This window comes from Limulus polyphemus, unplaced genomic scaffold, assembly GCF_000517525.1.
Source record: "Limulus polyphemus unplaced genomic scaffold, Limulus_polyphemus-2.1.2 Scaffold13, whole genome shotgun sequence".
Classification (NCBI taxonomy): Eukaryota; Metazoa; Arthropoda; class Merostomata; order Xiphosura; family Limulidae; genus Limulus; species Limulus polyphemus.
Window position 1 is genome coordinate 947,083 of NW_013665623.1, and position 17,850 is coordinate 964,932.

Sequence of the window (17,850 nt, forward strand, 5' to 3'; positions counted from 1 at the left end):
TCAAATTAATTTACTCTAAATTTATTACTCTTTCTTTAAGTTAAAGCACTTTAAACCTCGAAATTGAAAAGGATGCCCTCTAATATTTGTACTCTAACATTCATTACGACTATGAAACGAATATAAAATTACTTTTATCATCTTTCCGGGAACCAGATATGGTCTAAAATAATTTAAAGATAGAACTAGAATAAAATAATTTGTGATAGACGATAAAAATCATGAATCTTTTTTTTTTCTATAGCTTCCATGTACATGAAACATGAGCGAATTCATGTCATCTGCTCCATAGGGCTTAGACCGAACTCCTGCAAATCGTCAAGGGCCAGTAATGATGGAGACACATTATGTCCATGTATAAAAACTGACGCCCCTAAGACTAAGCCATTGATTATTTATAAAATATTTTAAATTATGTAATGAACTAGATGAATAATGACCAAAGTTTCACGATTAAATACAATGAAGCAAATTACTTTAAAAAATTCCCGTTGTATAAGATTATTGCGATGTATAAAACAAAATATCTTAAAATTCTGAATAAGAGACCCTCGTATAAATAATATTTCATAAAAGCTCAAGTTTGAGAAGTCCAGCATGCTAACCACTAGGTCATGTCTAATTGGGGACAATAGGAGGGCGATGGATTGTTGCATTATCGTCCGTCGTACAAAAGCTTATATTTATCACGATGAAGATATAACACTGTGGGATGCACTAGATTGACAAAAAACGTTCGATCCATTCTGGATGTTATTCGTTCTTCTAAGGGAATTTTAGGATCCAAATTCAAACACAATAATATTACACAGATCATTAGGATACCTTCAACAGCTTACACGGTTGGAATACCAGGAGCAAGGTGAAGCTCCTTGTGTAATTGTCTTTATATTTTTGTTATGTTAATAGTACAGGAAATAGTGTCGATCAACTACTCAGAACACATAGCCTGCTTTTATTCATTCATTACCTTAGCTTTGTTTAAATACAAATGAACCTAGGTTTTCCTGTTTTTATTTTAGACATAACGTTTTTGGATTGATTGTGACCTACTATATCACAGACTGTGTGATGTTCTACTTAAGTATGGTATTGTGAAGATATAATTTTTATAGATCAATCATCAACATCAGTTAGTCAACTCAGTTCTTCCTCGTGTCAGATATATTATTCTTCCATTTCTACTGCTGATCGACTCTGATGACAGAAGCCTTTGAACAACCAGTACAGAGAAATGGTCGTTGTTAACGGTGTCTCTGCTAGACGGGCACTCACTATTATTCCCTATGAAAGCCAGAGAGATTTTTGCTTTTACTCCTTGTTTTGCAAACAAGCCATGGTAACTTTAGATCTCTACACTAGTGATTGGATATTCATGCACGGGATATTCTCAGTGAAGAAATAATTAAGTGAATTTCAATTACACTGACAAAGAGAGAAATTGTCGTTTTGTTTCCACTTTGAAACCAGGTTTGCTTACGAAAAGGCTCTATATGAAAGATATAGTGTACATTTTAATATCAGTGTTGTCAGTTTGTGACACCATAAGTATTAACTTTTAACAATAAAAAATGAAACATTTTCTCGTTTTTAACACTACCATATGTTATATTCATTATCATTCCGATGTTATACAGAACAACATAGAAGAGTCACACAGGTTTGTCTTAAACATGTTCATTTGGGGATTTTAAAGAATGATAACAATGCATTATTGTTATCATATACTTTCGTTGGAAAGGTTAGCTTATTCTTGGTAAACCTTAGCTGAAATAAGAGCTTGTCTTACAAAATCCTTACTGTGTCTTATGAAATTCTTGTGAACCTAACCTCAAATAGACATATGATTTTACAATGAGATAGTACATAAAACATATTACAACATAAAAATGAATGAAGAAAAATATGGCAAAGTAGCATTTCCATTGCACATTAATTTCTAGTTTTACTTAAGTAAACGTTCTCATGCTGTAGTGCAGTGTTTCCCAAAGTGGGAGCCGCGGTGGGGGCCGTGAAACGTTTCTGGGGGGCCGCCAAAAATGGGCCGAAAACAAAGATGCCTAATTAATTTTAATTCTAAATAAACAGTAGGCCAATAAAATTATGTTGAATTAATTAAGTGATACAGTATGTCAAAAGAAGATGCTATTGTATTTACTACAGCATTGATTTCAATCACCATGCTAAAGTTATAGGTTGAGGGCCTCAAACATTTTTATTAACATCAAGGGAGTCTCAGACTAAAAGAGTTTGGGAACCACTGCTGTAGTGGAATGCTACATTGGGAACCAAAAAGTGTATTTGTTTGTAGATCGACGTTAAACATGTTAAATGAACACATCATCATAAAGTAGCATATTAAATAAACATTTATTCTTCATTGTGTGATCGTTATAACACATATAATATATTCAAATATACATGTATAGTCCATAATCATCCAGTATCATAATTGTATTAAACACAATATTTTAAATGTTCTACTAAGTATATTTCACATTTTACTTTTTTTTGCACCTGTTGGCAGTAGAATGAATAAACCTACAGTGGGAGAAATATAAAACTCATGGTAAAGAAGTTTAATAATTATTTATTTGTGTCTAATATAACATAAAGTTACAAATATCGCTGAGTAAATACTAAAACTTAACTTATTTGTTTGGAAGAGATGCATTTCTTCACTAACAACAAATTTTCTTTTTAATATATACATATACTGTTGGCGTTTCTCGTGTGTTGTATTTGTGTGAAGGGCATATTATATGGCACACGGGTCAAATAAACGACCTGGCAAGAGAACCCTAGAGTTCAGGTAAAGCCGTTTCATAGTTTATTTTAACATTAAGATAGGTAAAGTACCCAGTTACTGCACTCTCTGCCACAAGGGCTTTGTCTCATTTTGAACCAATAACACGATTGCCTGTCACTCTTATAACGCCCTACAACTTAAAGTATGGAGTGTGTTCAGCGGCATCGTGGTGTGAACCATGGACCTTACTCTCCGTAGACTGATGTGATAACCACTAAGCCATGCGCAGCCCATAAAGGTTATATCTACTTCACATTTGATCGAGATTATCTAGTGTAATGTGTATACATTTCGTGCTCTGTATTTATGATCCAATATTGCTACAGATACTCCAAAGTATCAAATACTTACCCAGAACTGACAAGTTTACGAAAACACTGATTTTCGGGTCGGTGCTCACTTGACATTCATAGATCCCTTGGTCCTTTAACTGAGTGAACTTTATCTGCAAAACCCAATCATTATCATTACCTGTACGGACGGTTTGGAAACGGTCATCGCTGATGTATTTGTCTGTTCCTACGGTAAGTACGTGGAAATCTTTCCTTCGGATCCAAGATACCTGAAATAAAACAAATTAAGTGTCAGAATAGGGATATTATTCTCAAAGCTAAGTTCCTTTTATACGTTTTATGCATGTACAAATGTAGAAGGTTTCCTTGTGAAAGTTACTGACAACGACCAGTTTATGAAACAAATACGAATCCTGAAATCTCAAAATTTTATAAACTTCCTTTGGAAAGTTATGAGATATAAATAGAAACAACGCTTAGAAAGTGAAAACAAATGTCGAAATGTATGAAAATTGTTTCTATGTGCTTCATTATCACTTTAGTAAGCCAAAACACCTAGGATCAATTTTTATTCGTTTAGACTTTTAACACACTCGCGTACACCTTTTCAACTTAGTTTTGCTCGTATCTCGAAAACAATTTATATTTTATTAAATAAGCCTTGACTAGAAACTTCTTCCTTTAATCAGATTTATTTGAGGACATACGATGTAAGCCAGAGAAATGTTTGCAATATTTATGACATAGAAGAAGTCAGTGAGTAGACACATGCACAAAATAAGTGAATGATATTTTTGCTAATATAACCTTCTGATCGCTAGGTTCAAGGATTGGTTCTCAAACAGTAGTTGAACTTTACCTGAAGTCATGTGTAAGATATAGTTCATTAATAATAAATGCAGAGTATTGTTTTCTAATGATGTAGAGTATTGTTTTCTAATATATGTAGATTATTGTTTTCTAATAGATGTAGAGTATTGTTTTCTAATAGATGTAGAGTATTGTTTTCTAATAGATGTAGAGTATTGTTTTCTAATAGATGTAGAGTATTGTTTTCTAATATATGTAGAGTATTGTTTTCTAATAGATGTAGAGTATTGTTTTCTAATATATGTAAAGTATTGTTTTCTAATAGATGTAGAGTATTGTTTTCTAATAGATGTAGAGTATTGTTTTTAAGTATCGATTTTAATGTAGCAGTTATTGTTAAAATTATCTTATTAACTTTTACGTCCGTAAACTTTTTTTTCATCGCTCTTATTATTATCGCTATGTTTGAACATACTGCTTTAAGATGTGTTAGGGATTCACAGTTTGGTATCCAATTACTTTTATACTATCAAAAGTAAATATACTTACATTATAAACATCATTTCACTTTCTAACGGTTATGTAAAGTGGGAGTAAATATATTAAATTTTATTTAAGGTTCACACTCTTTCTTATCAATGCTTATTTCAGATCTCACTCCATGGCTCAAGTATTGTCGAAAACCTGGGATAAGATATTTATATATATTTTTCTTTGTTCGGCTAAGTTCTATACTTCAAGATATTTCATATCGAAGGCCTGGAGCAGATTTTTTTGTACAGTATATGTAACACAAAAATATAAGTTATATTGATTATAAGAAAGCCGCGTATTTTACAGAGTTGTAGTCAAATGTCTTCTTGTCCTTGCGTGACCACACTTAACTGGAAATGTAAATACGCAAATAAACGTGTGTGAGTTTTATTACCTTAAAAATATTAGAAAAATTAACAAATACTTCTTTCTTCTTGAAGTATTTACTGTCTGATATTTGTTGTTTCCTAGATTTAAAATGTCGTCAACTTTAAGTTATAACTGATAGTACGTTTAACTTGTAGATATAATTTTAAGGATAGTCGTATTAATGTGGAAAATAAATGACTACTACTTAATATTCCTTTAATATAGTTGCAGAAAAATATTAAAGCAAACTATGAAACATGTTTTAAAACGCGATTTACAATAATTAATACAGGTTCAATATGAAATATAGGAAGTTTACATTTTATTTTATCCCAGCATATATATTTTTTCCTAAACGAAAACAGTTATGCCAATGCTTGAAAGTCATTCATATCGCATGAATGTGACTGTAAATTAATCTATAAATACAAATTAATAGATATTTCAGTAATAGTTTAGTTATGTTACTAGTGTGATATATATATTCGTTTATTAATGCTATTAAAATACCAGAATTATTATCTATATTTTTATAGTCTCTTTCTGTTCACGATAAATTATATAAAAAGGAAAGTATGCTTCAAGTGCAAGCATTTTATTATGTTTAATGTTAATTGAAGTGGTAACTTTCAATATAACTTTACACATCAAAGGCCTAGGGATACCATAAGAATAAAATTTTGCCACAACAAGGTTGTAAGCTATGGTATTCTCACCAAAGTAGTGAGTAATTTTTTCTTTCAAAAAAATATGTAAAGAAAAAAGAAAAGATAAAATTACATTTTAATATCATTTCACAATGAATCTAAATTATTGCATGTAATAATGATAATAGTTTATGTTGTTTTATCAGAACTATTGACAGGTTATTAATTCTGAGTTTCAGTTTCGAGAAAGTATTTCCAGCTTCTAATAGTAAAAACAACAAAACATTACTAAGCCAGGAAAGTCTGAGCAATACAAAGGTACTGTATACTATAGGTAGGAGTATATGTAATTATTCAAATGTAACTATTTTCTTGTTTTGTGCATATTAGGAGATTCTGTAAACCTACAAAAACTTAACAAATAGCCAAACTGTATTATGTCTATAGGTTTTATGTCTCTTATATCATGATTACAACGACAGGATTCAGTTCATTCCCAATTTTCATCAAAATTTCATCAATTTTATCACTTCATTCACCGTTAGTCTCACAAACATTATAAATAAATTATAGTACTTATGTCTTCAAATAACGTTCTTCATAATTTTATTTTACTGGCAATTTCACAACTGATGTTATTTTCCGTTGTAATAGTTTTTATTATATATGAATATTTAAACCTTTAAGTTTTCAAATATTTTTCCTTTCATAATACTTAACATCTGAAATCATTTAAGCAATATAGTATAAACTGTAAGGTAAAGCTTTCCAGTTTTCAAATTATTCTATTATACACACACACATATACACATATATATATATATATATCATGTAAGTTATTCTATTTATACATGCAAATATATAGATATATATAAAGTTATAACTTTGAAATTTCTCAAGTAAGCTTTGTTATTTTTAGTATTTTTTATGGTTAAAGTCGTTGTGAAGCGCATCTGATATAAATCAAACAGTCGATAATGGTTTCTGTTCAGTCATACTTAATTCGCTGTTAGAAATGGTCTACAGTACAATAAAACTGTTATTTTCAAGTCATTCTCCTGCTATCTATATTATTAAAGCGCCGGAGGGACGGTGTAATTTGAAATCCGCTTTGATTAACATTTTTAGCCTGGAAACTTTGAAAACTTACTTTTGAGTGGAATTGTAACTAAATGAGATGACTTAAAAATGCACATTAGGAGAAAACCAAAAAAACGATACATGTTCACACTGTATAAAAAGATATGTTATTTCATAAATATGTGATAGTTGTTATGATTAAGTACTTATTCTAATGCTGTTTCTCTTTGTTTTTTTTTAATAAATTTTCATTTTATTTTATTGCATTTAATGTTCATTGGATTGGTCAAGTCGTGGCCACGTTTCAGTAATATTCAATCTCGCAGTCAATGGCTGATTTCTTACTTTACATCGATTGCACTGTTATAAGGCACAATTACGAAACTGACAATTTTAAAGTTATTTTACTTAAAACACAATCGCTTGGTGACTGAAACGTTTTAACTTTTAATTCTTTATTCAAATTGATTTTCAAGAATCAAGTATGGCCTACTGATTAGACTCGAACTGTCAATCTACGGGTTCAGGTTTTGTGTCCCCTTACCAACAAAATACACCCTTGATACTTTGTAAATGTGATGGTCAAATCCCACTACTCGATCAGACAAGAAAAGTCCAAAAGTTTACGATGATTGCTGTAAACTTGCTGCTTTCACTTTAGTGTATCATTTCAAAACTTTGTGCAGATAGCCCTTGAAATATTTTGTGCAAATATCCGAAATAAAGAAAGAAACTAATATTAATTTTGAGTAAAGTAATTTAAAGATCAACGAGTACTTTGATACCAAAAGGAAACTCTGTTATCAACAGTATATCCAAAGCTACGCAAAATCTTTGTTTTCTTGTCTTTTATTTGTAATACTAATGAGAAACAATTCTTCTATGGTGTAAACGATATTTTATTTTTAATAGTAACATTCTTAATGAATACAAGAATATAATTTAATAAACTTCTATACATTACTGCAAACATAGAGGAGTTATTAAATAATAAAATATGACTCTAGGGTAATCATTTCTGTTAAAGCCTGTTTTTGTTTCATAGTGTTTTTTATTTCGTTTGGAAAATTATTGTGAAACCAACGTTTGCAAACCTATAAAATTGTTGTCTCTGATGTCTCTTCCAATGAAGTGGCAATGCGGCTTTTTAGAGAAGAAAAAATTGAGGTGACAGCTAGTGAATCAAGCGTAAACTTTTATTATATGCCTCATGAGAACGCATCAATAGATAGACAACAAAATATATAGACAACTTTCTAGATGATTGGAATGGACAGTAGATAGCAGTCTTCAAGAACTATTCTGAGATTGTTAAACTCTCCAGAACATATAATATGATGGGAGTTCTTCTGATAACAAGAAAGTTTAAAAATGGGTTCAGATCTAGATACAGAAAATATGCTGTGGTACATTCATCTTATCATGAATAGCGATAGGCTAAACATCATATACATACATAAGATGGGCTATGGTACCTTAAATATATATTCTGTATATCAATAGATTAAACATCATACAGATACAGAAAATATGCTGTGGTACATTCATCTTATCGTGAATAGCGATAGGCTAAACATCATACAGATACAGAAAATGGTTTATGGCAAATTAATCTTATCGTTTCTAGTGATACATTAAACATCATATAAATACAGAAAATTGGTCAAGATATATTAATCTCGTTATTTATAGCAACACATTAAACATCATACATATACAGAAAATAAGCTGCGGTACATTCATCTGACCATTCATAGCGATACAATAAACATCATATACATACATAAGATGGGCTATGGTACCTTAAATATATATTCTGTATATCAATAGATTAAACATCATAAAGATACAGAAAATGGGCTGTGTTACATTTATTTTATCATTTAAGCGATACATTAAACATCTATAGGTTCAGGAAATGGGATACGGTAAATTTGTCATATCATGTATAGCAATATATTAAATACTTTATAGAAAATCGACTGTCTAACATTCACCTTAGCATGTATAGTGAAACGTTAAGCCTCTTTTTACAATAAAGTAGATGAGCAAGAGTGCTTGGATCAAAAACTTTGTTTGAATAAACGCAACTGGCTGAATGATTTAGTTACACATACATCAAAATGATTTTAATAAAGTATAGATGAGAGTTTAGGACACACGTCTGTTTCAATTAACATATGCTTTAAAGGTTTCTAGCAACTTACTTTTCAACCTGTTAATTAAAACGCTCGTCTAACAATCTTTGGGTGACGGATTCGAAACCCTCCGGAGAAAATTATCTTCCTTTCAGCTCTACAGGCTTAATAATATGATGGTTAATCTTACAATTCATTGGTAAATAGTAGCGTAGGAGTTAGCGATTTTGGCTGTCGGTCGGTTGCATTCTCTGTGGTCGGCTGTTCAACACTAGAAACGGCTACAGATTGTATTAGATAGCCATAAAACAACTAATCAGTCGAATTATTTATTTATTTATCTAATAGCTAATTATTTTTCTTTTAATTTTCCTTTTAATTATTTTCTATTGCATAGTAATATTTCAATGGTATTTATGGAATAGTTTTATTTGGGAACTATATTAACGTATACCAGTAAATAACGTCATTAACAATAAATATTTTAACACAGAATCTCTCCCTCAACCAGAGTCGAAGAAGTGTTTTCTCAATGGCAAGGCAAAAAAAAAAAAAAAAATTACCGGTATTTGTTTCTTGAAGGTGCTACATATACCGTTGGAAATTCCGGAAACTCATCTGTCCAAATATAATTATGCAAGCCATGTGATGTTAGCGTATATAGTCAGGATTTATGAGCAGTCTGAGCGTCTACACCACCTTACCATCAACGATTATATGCACGACTTTATTATCTCTTTTTGATTCTCAAATCAATTTATATGACCTTTCTTCGTTATATATTTGAAAATGGAGAAGTCTTGATCTTCTGATCTGGTGGAAAATTACTACTACTACTATCACCACTAAAGCCTATTTTTATAGTGCCGCAACAACATCACTGGACTTATTAGATGGATTTTCTTCAACAAAGGCTGTCAAAAAGTCCTCCGTGATCACATCCACAGCGGCTGCACAGGTTTCAAGTTTAACACCTCGGAACTTTGCACATGCAGGTAATTGAGGAAACAGTGGTGATCTATGACGACTTTCCGAAAAGTTCCGGTAACGATCAGTTGGGTTTGGAGCTATCTGTTGAAGATCTATTGTGTTTTGGTGTAATAAAAGAGGTCCAACTACGGGTGAGGAAGAAAGAAGGATTACGTAGCGGACCCGTCAGTTGCACAACAAGAAGTACTGTAATTAACTGTGGGTTTCTGCTAATAATTGTGGTCAGTCATAATTTTCGTCTGGTTTAAAAACTGTAATTTGTAATCGACATATCTCGTCGTTTCCGACACCCTGTATAAGATTCACCAAAATAGGATAATCCCGGATTTTTTACACCCGACCCCTGCCACCAAGGCGTCTCTGTTTGATCCTGCGTTGAACGTTTAATAAAATATCCTGTTGATGTTTTATACATTTTATTACGAAAAAAAATATATTTGGTTTATGGATTTATGGAACATTAAGTAAATTAAAACGGCACTTGTGCATATATATATACAATTGAAAAACATTTAATAAGAATACAGTGCTTTAATAATTGCCCAATAAAGCCCCCCAGTAGCACAGCAGTATGTCTGCGGACTTACAACGCTAGAATCCGGGTTTCGAGACCCGTGGTGGGCAGAGCACAGATAGCCCATTGTGTAGCTTTGTGCTTAATTATAAACAATTTTTATGCCCAATAAATAATTTATTAAAAACATGAACCAGCCCTAAAACGACCCATATGTTTCGGTGTTCTTTTAATTTAATTTATTTTTTTCCTGAATATGGTAGCGTAAGAACATCGAAACATGTAGATTCTTTTTTGGGTTGGTCCCTATTTTTCATAAATTATTTGTTGTGTAATTATTTTAACGTTGTGTTCCTTTGAATTGTATGTAATGGAACAATTTTGGATATGAAACGATTTAACAAAGCTATTTTTCAGCAGGATCAAATTTCATAAATGGTAATCCTCCATATTTACTATATATATTTTTTAATTTCTATCCCGCCAAAAATAATTAAAAGTTATCTGAGATGTCAACATTCAGGGAATGATTATACTTATACCTATCTTCGTTATCGTCAGTTCTCCAACTATTTTGAAAATGTTTTATCTTAGTGACTTTTGTAGGAATCTAACAGAGTATAATTCACTTTCAATGTAGTATAAAAATTAATTTATGCTGATATAGTCAGTTTACGTGTGTTAGTTTGGAAATCTTTTATTTAAATAAGACGAATCCAAATTTTTATCTGGAGTTATGGTGTGACTTTTTAACAGGCTGATTAAATTTACTGACCATTAAATGATGAAAAGCATTTGAAATAACAAAACAAATTTTTTGATACTCAAATTGTATTTCAAAATATTATATTTCTTATATAAGTTATAAGTGAATTTCTTCCGTTCGTTTGATATTGTTAATCCATAATATTTGGTACGTTCTGTGAAAATAAAACTTACATCTTACATTGATGTAATACCCTGTGAAATGTGAATGCATTTCATCACAGAGAAGCACAGTTCATGAGACCACAAAGCATTCTATGTATAGGAATGAATCTCATCATCTAATATATCATTCCTTAGGATCAAACATAAGAAAGGCTTTGATGATTAAAAAAATGCATAAAGGGGAAAAAAAATAATTGAAAGAAATAATTTTGATTTTTTTAATTAATATTTTCAATATGGTTATGAGAATATAATATAAAATCCAGCTGGACTGATCTTCTTAAGAATGCTGTGTGTTAGATAAAACTTTCAATTTCGTATATTAATTTTTACATAACATTGTGAACGCTATGAACCAAATATTTTACATTTATATTTATATATTTATATTTTATATTTTTATATTTCATATTTCTATAATTTTTATAATATAAAATATTTATATTCTATATTTTTAAGCGATTGAAACTCGTATGATTTAAATACGGAGAACTTGAAAAACGGGAACTGATTTCTTTTTTATGCTAATAATTCTAATTTGACCAGATTCAACAGCTTTGAAACCTTAAAAATATACTTTTTCCTCATATATAATGCCTTTGACAGTTCCAATTTACACAAATTCTAACTATTGTATTATAAGGGAAGTGAAGAAAATACTTCGCTGTATTTGAAAATTTGTTGCTAAAATATATTTGACTATGTATTCTTCCTATTAGTAGTATTTTTTGGTTGAGTTAAGTTATCCGGAAACGAGGAATTGAAATATTTTAAATACTCAGCCGATTCTAATGACTCAGAGTTTTCAATAATAGCGGTTTAAATTACCTTTAAATCTTATTAGGAAAATATTTAGAATATCGTATTTTGTGTCTACTTCTTCAAATTTCTCCTCAAATACACATAAAGAGTTTGACGAACTACCTATTCATATTTCAAATTCTAAAGTATAAAACAATCTTATATTCTAGAGATATCTTTTGAAACTGGAAGACCAGTCTCGAAATTTCAGTTTATGTAGCAGAAGCAAGTTATAAAGAAATGAATCACTTACAGTTTAAGGTGCAGATAAACAAAGAGGAAGTCTGATATAAACTCAAATGTTTGATCACACAAATAATAAACAAAGGAAAACAAAGCCATGAACGTTTATTTTTTTTATTCATCTTCCTATGTCTCATTTATTGCTCTTTATCAACTTACGTGAATTACTTGAAGGATTGTACTTAAAAAAGGCTATATTTGCATAAAAGCTTGCATTTGTATTGACTTTATTCTGCGCCATAATTATCGTGTTGATATACATAAACATGAGATTAGTTGTTGAAATATTAAGATTATACCGTGTTCGAGAATAATGTTTACCGTATAGAATCTACTTGAAAATTCCTTAGCCACACATCCTGTATAGATTTATTTATGGTATCATGAACAGGTCATGTAGAACTTTAATGAAGTGTTCGCGAATTTCTCATGGATTAGAAACAGAGCCAATTGACACATATAGTTTTAATTTACGGCACCACGTGCATTGAACTGATAAGGATTTTTAAGACACCGAGTAGATAAGTGGAAAACTGTCATGTCTCATTAATTCTAAATCTATATATTAAAGTTGTAGATCTGAAAGAAATGTCACGAAGTAACCACCTTATATATATATATATATATATATTCAACATCAAACTACCAAAAATCTAAACTGGTAACAAGGTAAACATTTCATGAAATAGTAATATGTCAGGGTTGCAGGCTTTAGTACATAAATACATATATAAATATATATAGAGAGAGCTAATAGATATATATGCCTCAATATTCTAAGGATCACAATTAGAGAAAAAATAAATATTTAAATTAATTGCATTGCAAAGTAACTTTAGGATTTTATTACACTTACGGAAATGTATCAGAGAGATATAAAAATAACAGTTTTATTAATCAATAAAGATAAAACATATTTTTGTGTACATTTTGAAATATTTATCTGACAATTACTAACATATTTCGAGTGTATGTGTGCAAAATAATAGTATAATTATGATATCTTACGATTAAGTTTGAGCTGCAATACTTATTTGTTAATCTTGTGAGATAAACGTTCAAAATAAGGAACTTGAATTAATGATGTCATTGAATTATAACATTGTTAATGTAGCGTTAAAGGACATCTGAATTATTTTTTCTATTTATCAAAAACCTTTGATTTTGTAGTTTTTATATTACGTAAATAATATAAAACCCATAATTTTGTGAATACCTCACACATATATTATTAGCAGTTAGATTTCTCGATGTTTTTATACACTGGTTCTGGGCTGATCTTATTCCCTTTAAAGCAACTTCATAAAACATCCAAAAATTTATCACTCACATTTTTGAAAACAAGAAATTTATGTTCTGAATCTAGGTTTATAATAGTAAACATAACATAATTATCTCTTATCAGCTTTACTATGAATATTTTTGGGTTTTTAAAACAATGAAGTAAAGTTTATATAGCAATCTCAGTATATTTCAACTTATTGTTTAAAATATCAGGCTAATAAATATCCAAGCTGTCTCGATACCACATATGACATTAGAATGAATTGTTCAGTTCGTCTTGGTTACTTTCAATCTGAATTCGTACTAGATTATGTTCATTGATTTATATCACATAAAATAACTGTAGTGTCATTTATCGTCTTTTCAAATACCTTAACACTAAAATCAAAGCAAAGGTCAAATCTCAAAAACATACAGTAATGCAAGTGAATTGTTCAAACGGTATTGGTTTAAAGCGTTGGATATCAACTATTTTAGTTCTTAAGATAGATAAGTGGCAGAGCGACGAGGATCATAGATCCTTCTCATAAGGTGGTGAGGATTTTGCTGATTGACAAACGACAGTATTTCCATCTATTATGTAATTTTCGAGCACTCCGTGACCTATACGTCATTCTTTTGTCTCATGTGAGTTATTTTTAGTAACTGAACCTTCAAACTGGTGTCCTGTATTTTAAATTAAAAAGGTATTCTTCGTTTACAATTTGCTGATTGACAAAAGACAGTATTTTCATCTATTATGTAATTTTCGAGCACTCCGTGACCTATACGTCATTGTTTTGTCTCATGTGAGTTATTTTTAGTTACTGAACCTTCAAACTGGTGTCCTGTATTTTAAATTAAAACGGTATTCTTCGTTTACAATTTCTTAAAAAACCAAATGGACATTTTATGTACGTATGGTAAGGTAGTGGCAATCGTATATCAATCGTTTGTAATCTTAGAACAATACTAAAGTATATATATATATATATATATAAGATTAGTAAAAACTATTAGTTTAAAAAGGAGAAATAGGGATCGTCAGAAAAGTACAGAAACAAGTTGAATCAAATTGCAAGTTATATTTTCAAGACTATAACTAGCGACTCTACAAAGTAACCAAACAAGGCTGGAAATAGTGTCTACATTATTTTCTCAAGCTACAAACCCTTATTTTGAATCCACTAAAATTCATAAGTACTGTAAATATACTAAAATAGTGCTGTATGCAGTCGTAATAAATACTGAATACACACTCACGATTTTAGCTAAGTATAAGAGACAGTAGAAATAATCACAATGGTCGTCTGAGTAGAGAAATCTACTATGGTAGTAGTCCGCTGTTTAACCCTTGCTGAAATACAATGTGGAAGTCCACGTAGAGACAGCAAACTCGAGTAACGATATGAACAATAGCGACTCCAGTAACGTTACGTAACAGTAAAATCGGGAACCTTTCACGTGGCAGTTTCCAATTAATTAGCTAGAAGATGCATAAGTTCTAGTTTCCAACTAACGTGCAGGCTAGAAAAAAAACGTTTTTTTTATAGCGGAAGGTGAAGGGTTTAGATAATTTCGAAGCACGACAAAATTAAGGAGGTCGAATTAAGTTTAAGACTACTTTCTCAGTTTTTTTCACACTACGGTAGATATCACTTGCAATAATTTTATAGTGGAGTCATAATAGGAATTTGTAGCTTGAACAAACTGTTAGCAGTAGATCTCCAGCCTTATTTGCTTGCTTTTTTTTGCGATCCCTATTTGAAGATTTGAAATTCTGAGTTCTCAATTATATTGTATGTTGGCTATGTTAATGCACAGAAATATGCCAAGAGTGTGACACAGCCTCCTCTAAGCGCGTATGACACTTTATCAGTAAAAAAGCAGCCTTTTCAAATAAAACAAATACGTCTAAAACATCGATTTAGATAAAGCTTTGTGTCTTTTAAAATAATTATTTACTGAGCGAGGTGGCTTCGTGCCTGAGGTTTCATGTAAACACGCGTTTAACACACATCGAGTTTAAAGGCAGCCGCTCAGAACAACATCGCATCGATCAACTGTGTATTTATAACCACGTAAACCAATGTCAATGGAAAATAATCAACTTTTAAATAGATCATGGACAATTGTAACGTTTCATATAGAATATCTATCTGTGGTTTTGGTGCAAAATACCCAGCCGATATTGCCGTGGCTTGTAAAATAGTACTAATAATATTAATAACAAATGGGCAAGTTTTGATATTGTCTAACAATCGTGAAATCATTTATTTTGCTTATTATCAATATTTGATGGTCATAGGTTTTGAAAAGGAAGGTTTTGAGTGTTGTTTCAAGAATACCTTTAGTTTTTAAGGTGGTTTTTACCCGAATGTTTTATTAGAGTTTTGAGTAAATTCCTGTGCGATACCTATTATAAATCATTATTGTGATTCATGGTATAAACGGTATGTCATTTAGAACTAAGCAGCTTATAGTTGTATTTATATAAATAATTTAAAACTACAAAAATAAAACTTATTTGCTTGCTTTTTTGCGATTCCTATTTGTAGATTTTAAATTCTGAGTTTTCAATTATCTTGTATGTTGGCTTTGTTAATGTATAGAATTGGGCAAATATATGCATAGAGTAAGACACAACCTCCTCTTTTTTTTTACAGTGGTTCAGGAAAAAAATATTTATAAAACATTACCTAAAAATAGTCTTAATTCATAAAAGAAGAAAGTAATTATTTTCCTATTGTGAAAAATAAAACACTCTCGTTACAGTATATCATATTATGATATGTCTCTTGTCTTAACAACTTTCGTACAGTATATCGTATTATGATATGTCTCTTGTCTTAACACTTTTATTACAGTATATCGTATTGCGAATTGATGTCTTAACAACTTTCGTACAGTATATCGTATTACGAATTGTCTTTTGTTTTAACACACTTATTAAAATACATTATATTACAAACTAGTTTCCTGTCCTAACACTCTTGCTACAGTATATCGTATTACAGATTGGTTTATTGTGTTAACCTTCAAGCCTTGTCTTTATAGGTTGTTCTTAACATACGCTTCCTTGTTTCAGAAGTGAAACATCTGTACTACTAATACATGAAACCTCAAACATTTAATGTTAAAACATTCACGAAAAATACGTTTTTTTGTTAAAGTAAATTTGTATATATTATATTTGATAACTGTACGCAGGTGATCTTGTACGGCTCTTTAAAAACGCTTATGTTTATTAACATATTATATCTTGAAGTTCGGGTGACAAAGCCTGAGAGGTTTCTTCGCGCTTTTTACAAATATAAAGTCTTGAAATATCCTTTTTGGAAAATAAGCTTACGGGTTTCTTTCTTTTATCAATTACTTATCTTTTAATATTTATTTCACAGTGTGACGATATAAATAAATATGTGTTTGTGAAAAATGCACAAAAGTAATAGCTTCAGTAATTTAGAGAATAAAATCAATCGTTATTGCTGGTTTTCTGAAAAAAATACAGTTTATTATTTTAGTAAAATATGTTAAAGCTTTATTTTCTTTTTCACCAGAGGTGAAATTGAAAAGAGAATCTGTGACTTATAGGCCTAAAGCTTTTCTTGATTGGCCGTACCTTCTGCTGTGGATTGCAATTTCGCCTATTCAAGGCTCATTAACACAGCTTGGATCAGCAAACCAAAAAAGTACCATTAGGCCTCTCATAATGGTGAAGTAAAACGGACTCAAAACACCATAAATAATTTATAGTTTTGTTATTAAAACTTCCAAAGAGTCTCTGAATGTAGACTTTCGAATAATTATAGTAAAAGTATATATATATGTATAATATATATATATATATATATATATATATCACAATTAATGCATCTACATAAATAATACCATCAATTAAAAACTAACGCTATTGGTGTTTTACAAAGAGCAATACTTTTAGATTCCGCCTTTAATTTGTTTTCAAAACGCCCCCAGTGGCCCAGCAGCAGGTCTGAAGGATTATAAAGCTAAAAAGTTGGTTTCGATACCCATGCTGGGCACAGCAGAACTAGCCATTTTGTAACTTTGTGCGTAACTACAGTATCAGTTATGTATAACTAGTAGAAATTATGCTAGTCAATATTATGCATCTCCAGAAAGTTGCGTAATTTACCATGCTTTTACTTTGACAAATTAAGTTAGTTTATGGAGGTGTATGATTTTTTCTGTGACTGTACATGTAAATATATAGAGCTAAAACTAAAGCAAACATCATATATGTTCGAACCTTAAAAAACATGTAAGTTCAAGACATTTGTTAATAGTAAGAGTGCTTTGTTAATTTACGTGTGTTAGTAGTCTACAACCAGTTTATAGAAAAATTTCTTACAGAATTTTTGGTTGAACATGAGAAATTCCCCCATCAATCGAGTAACAAGTTATGGAG

General features: G+C 30.5%; 1 protein-coding gene across 2 annotated transcripts in view; it reads right to left on the reverse strand.

Annotated features, from left to right (window-relative positions):
• LOC106456928 (zwei Ig domain protein zig-8-like) overlaps positions 1 to 17,850 on the reverse strand; it is a 101,392-nt gene that overhangs the window by 18,522 nt on the left and 65,020 nt on the right. The window contains exon 3 of one of the 2 annotated variants that reach the window (XM_022382885.1): positions 3,281 to 3,371. In XM_022382885.1, the coding sequence (XP_022238593.1) occupies positions 3,281 to 3,371 (91 nt within the window). Of the gene's footprint in view, positions 1 to 3,160; positions 3,372 to 17,850 lie in introns of both variants that reach the window. The other variant, XM_022382880.1, reaches the window with a different exon arrangement.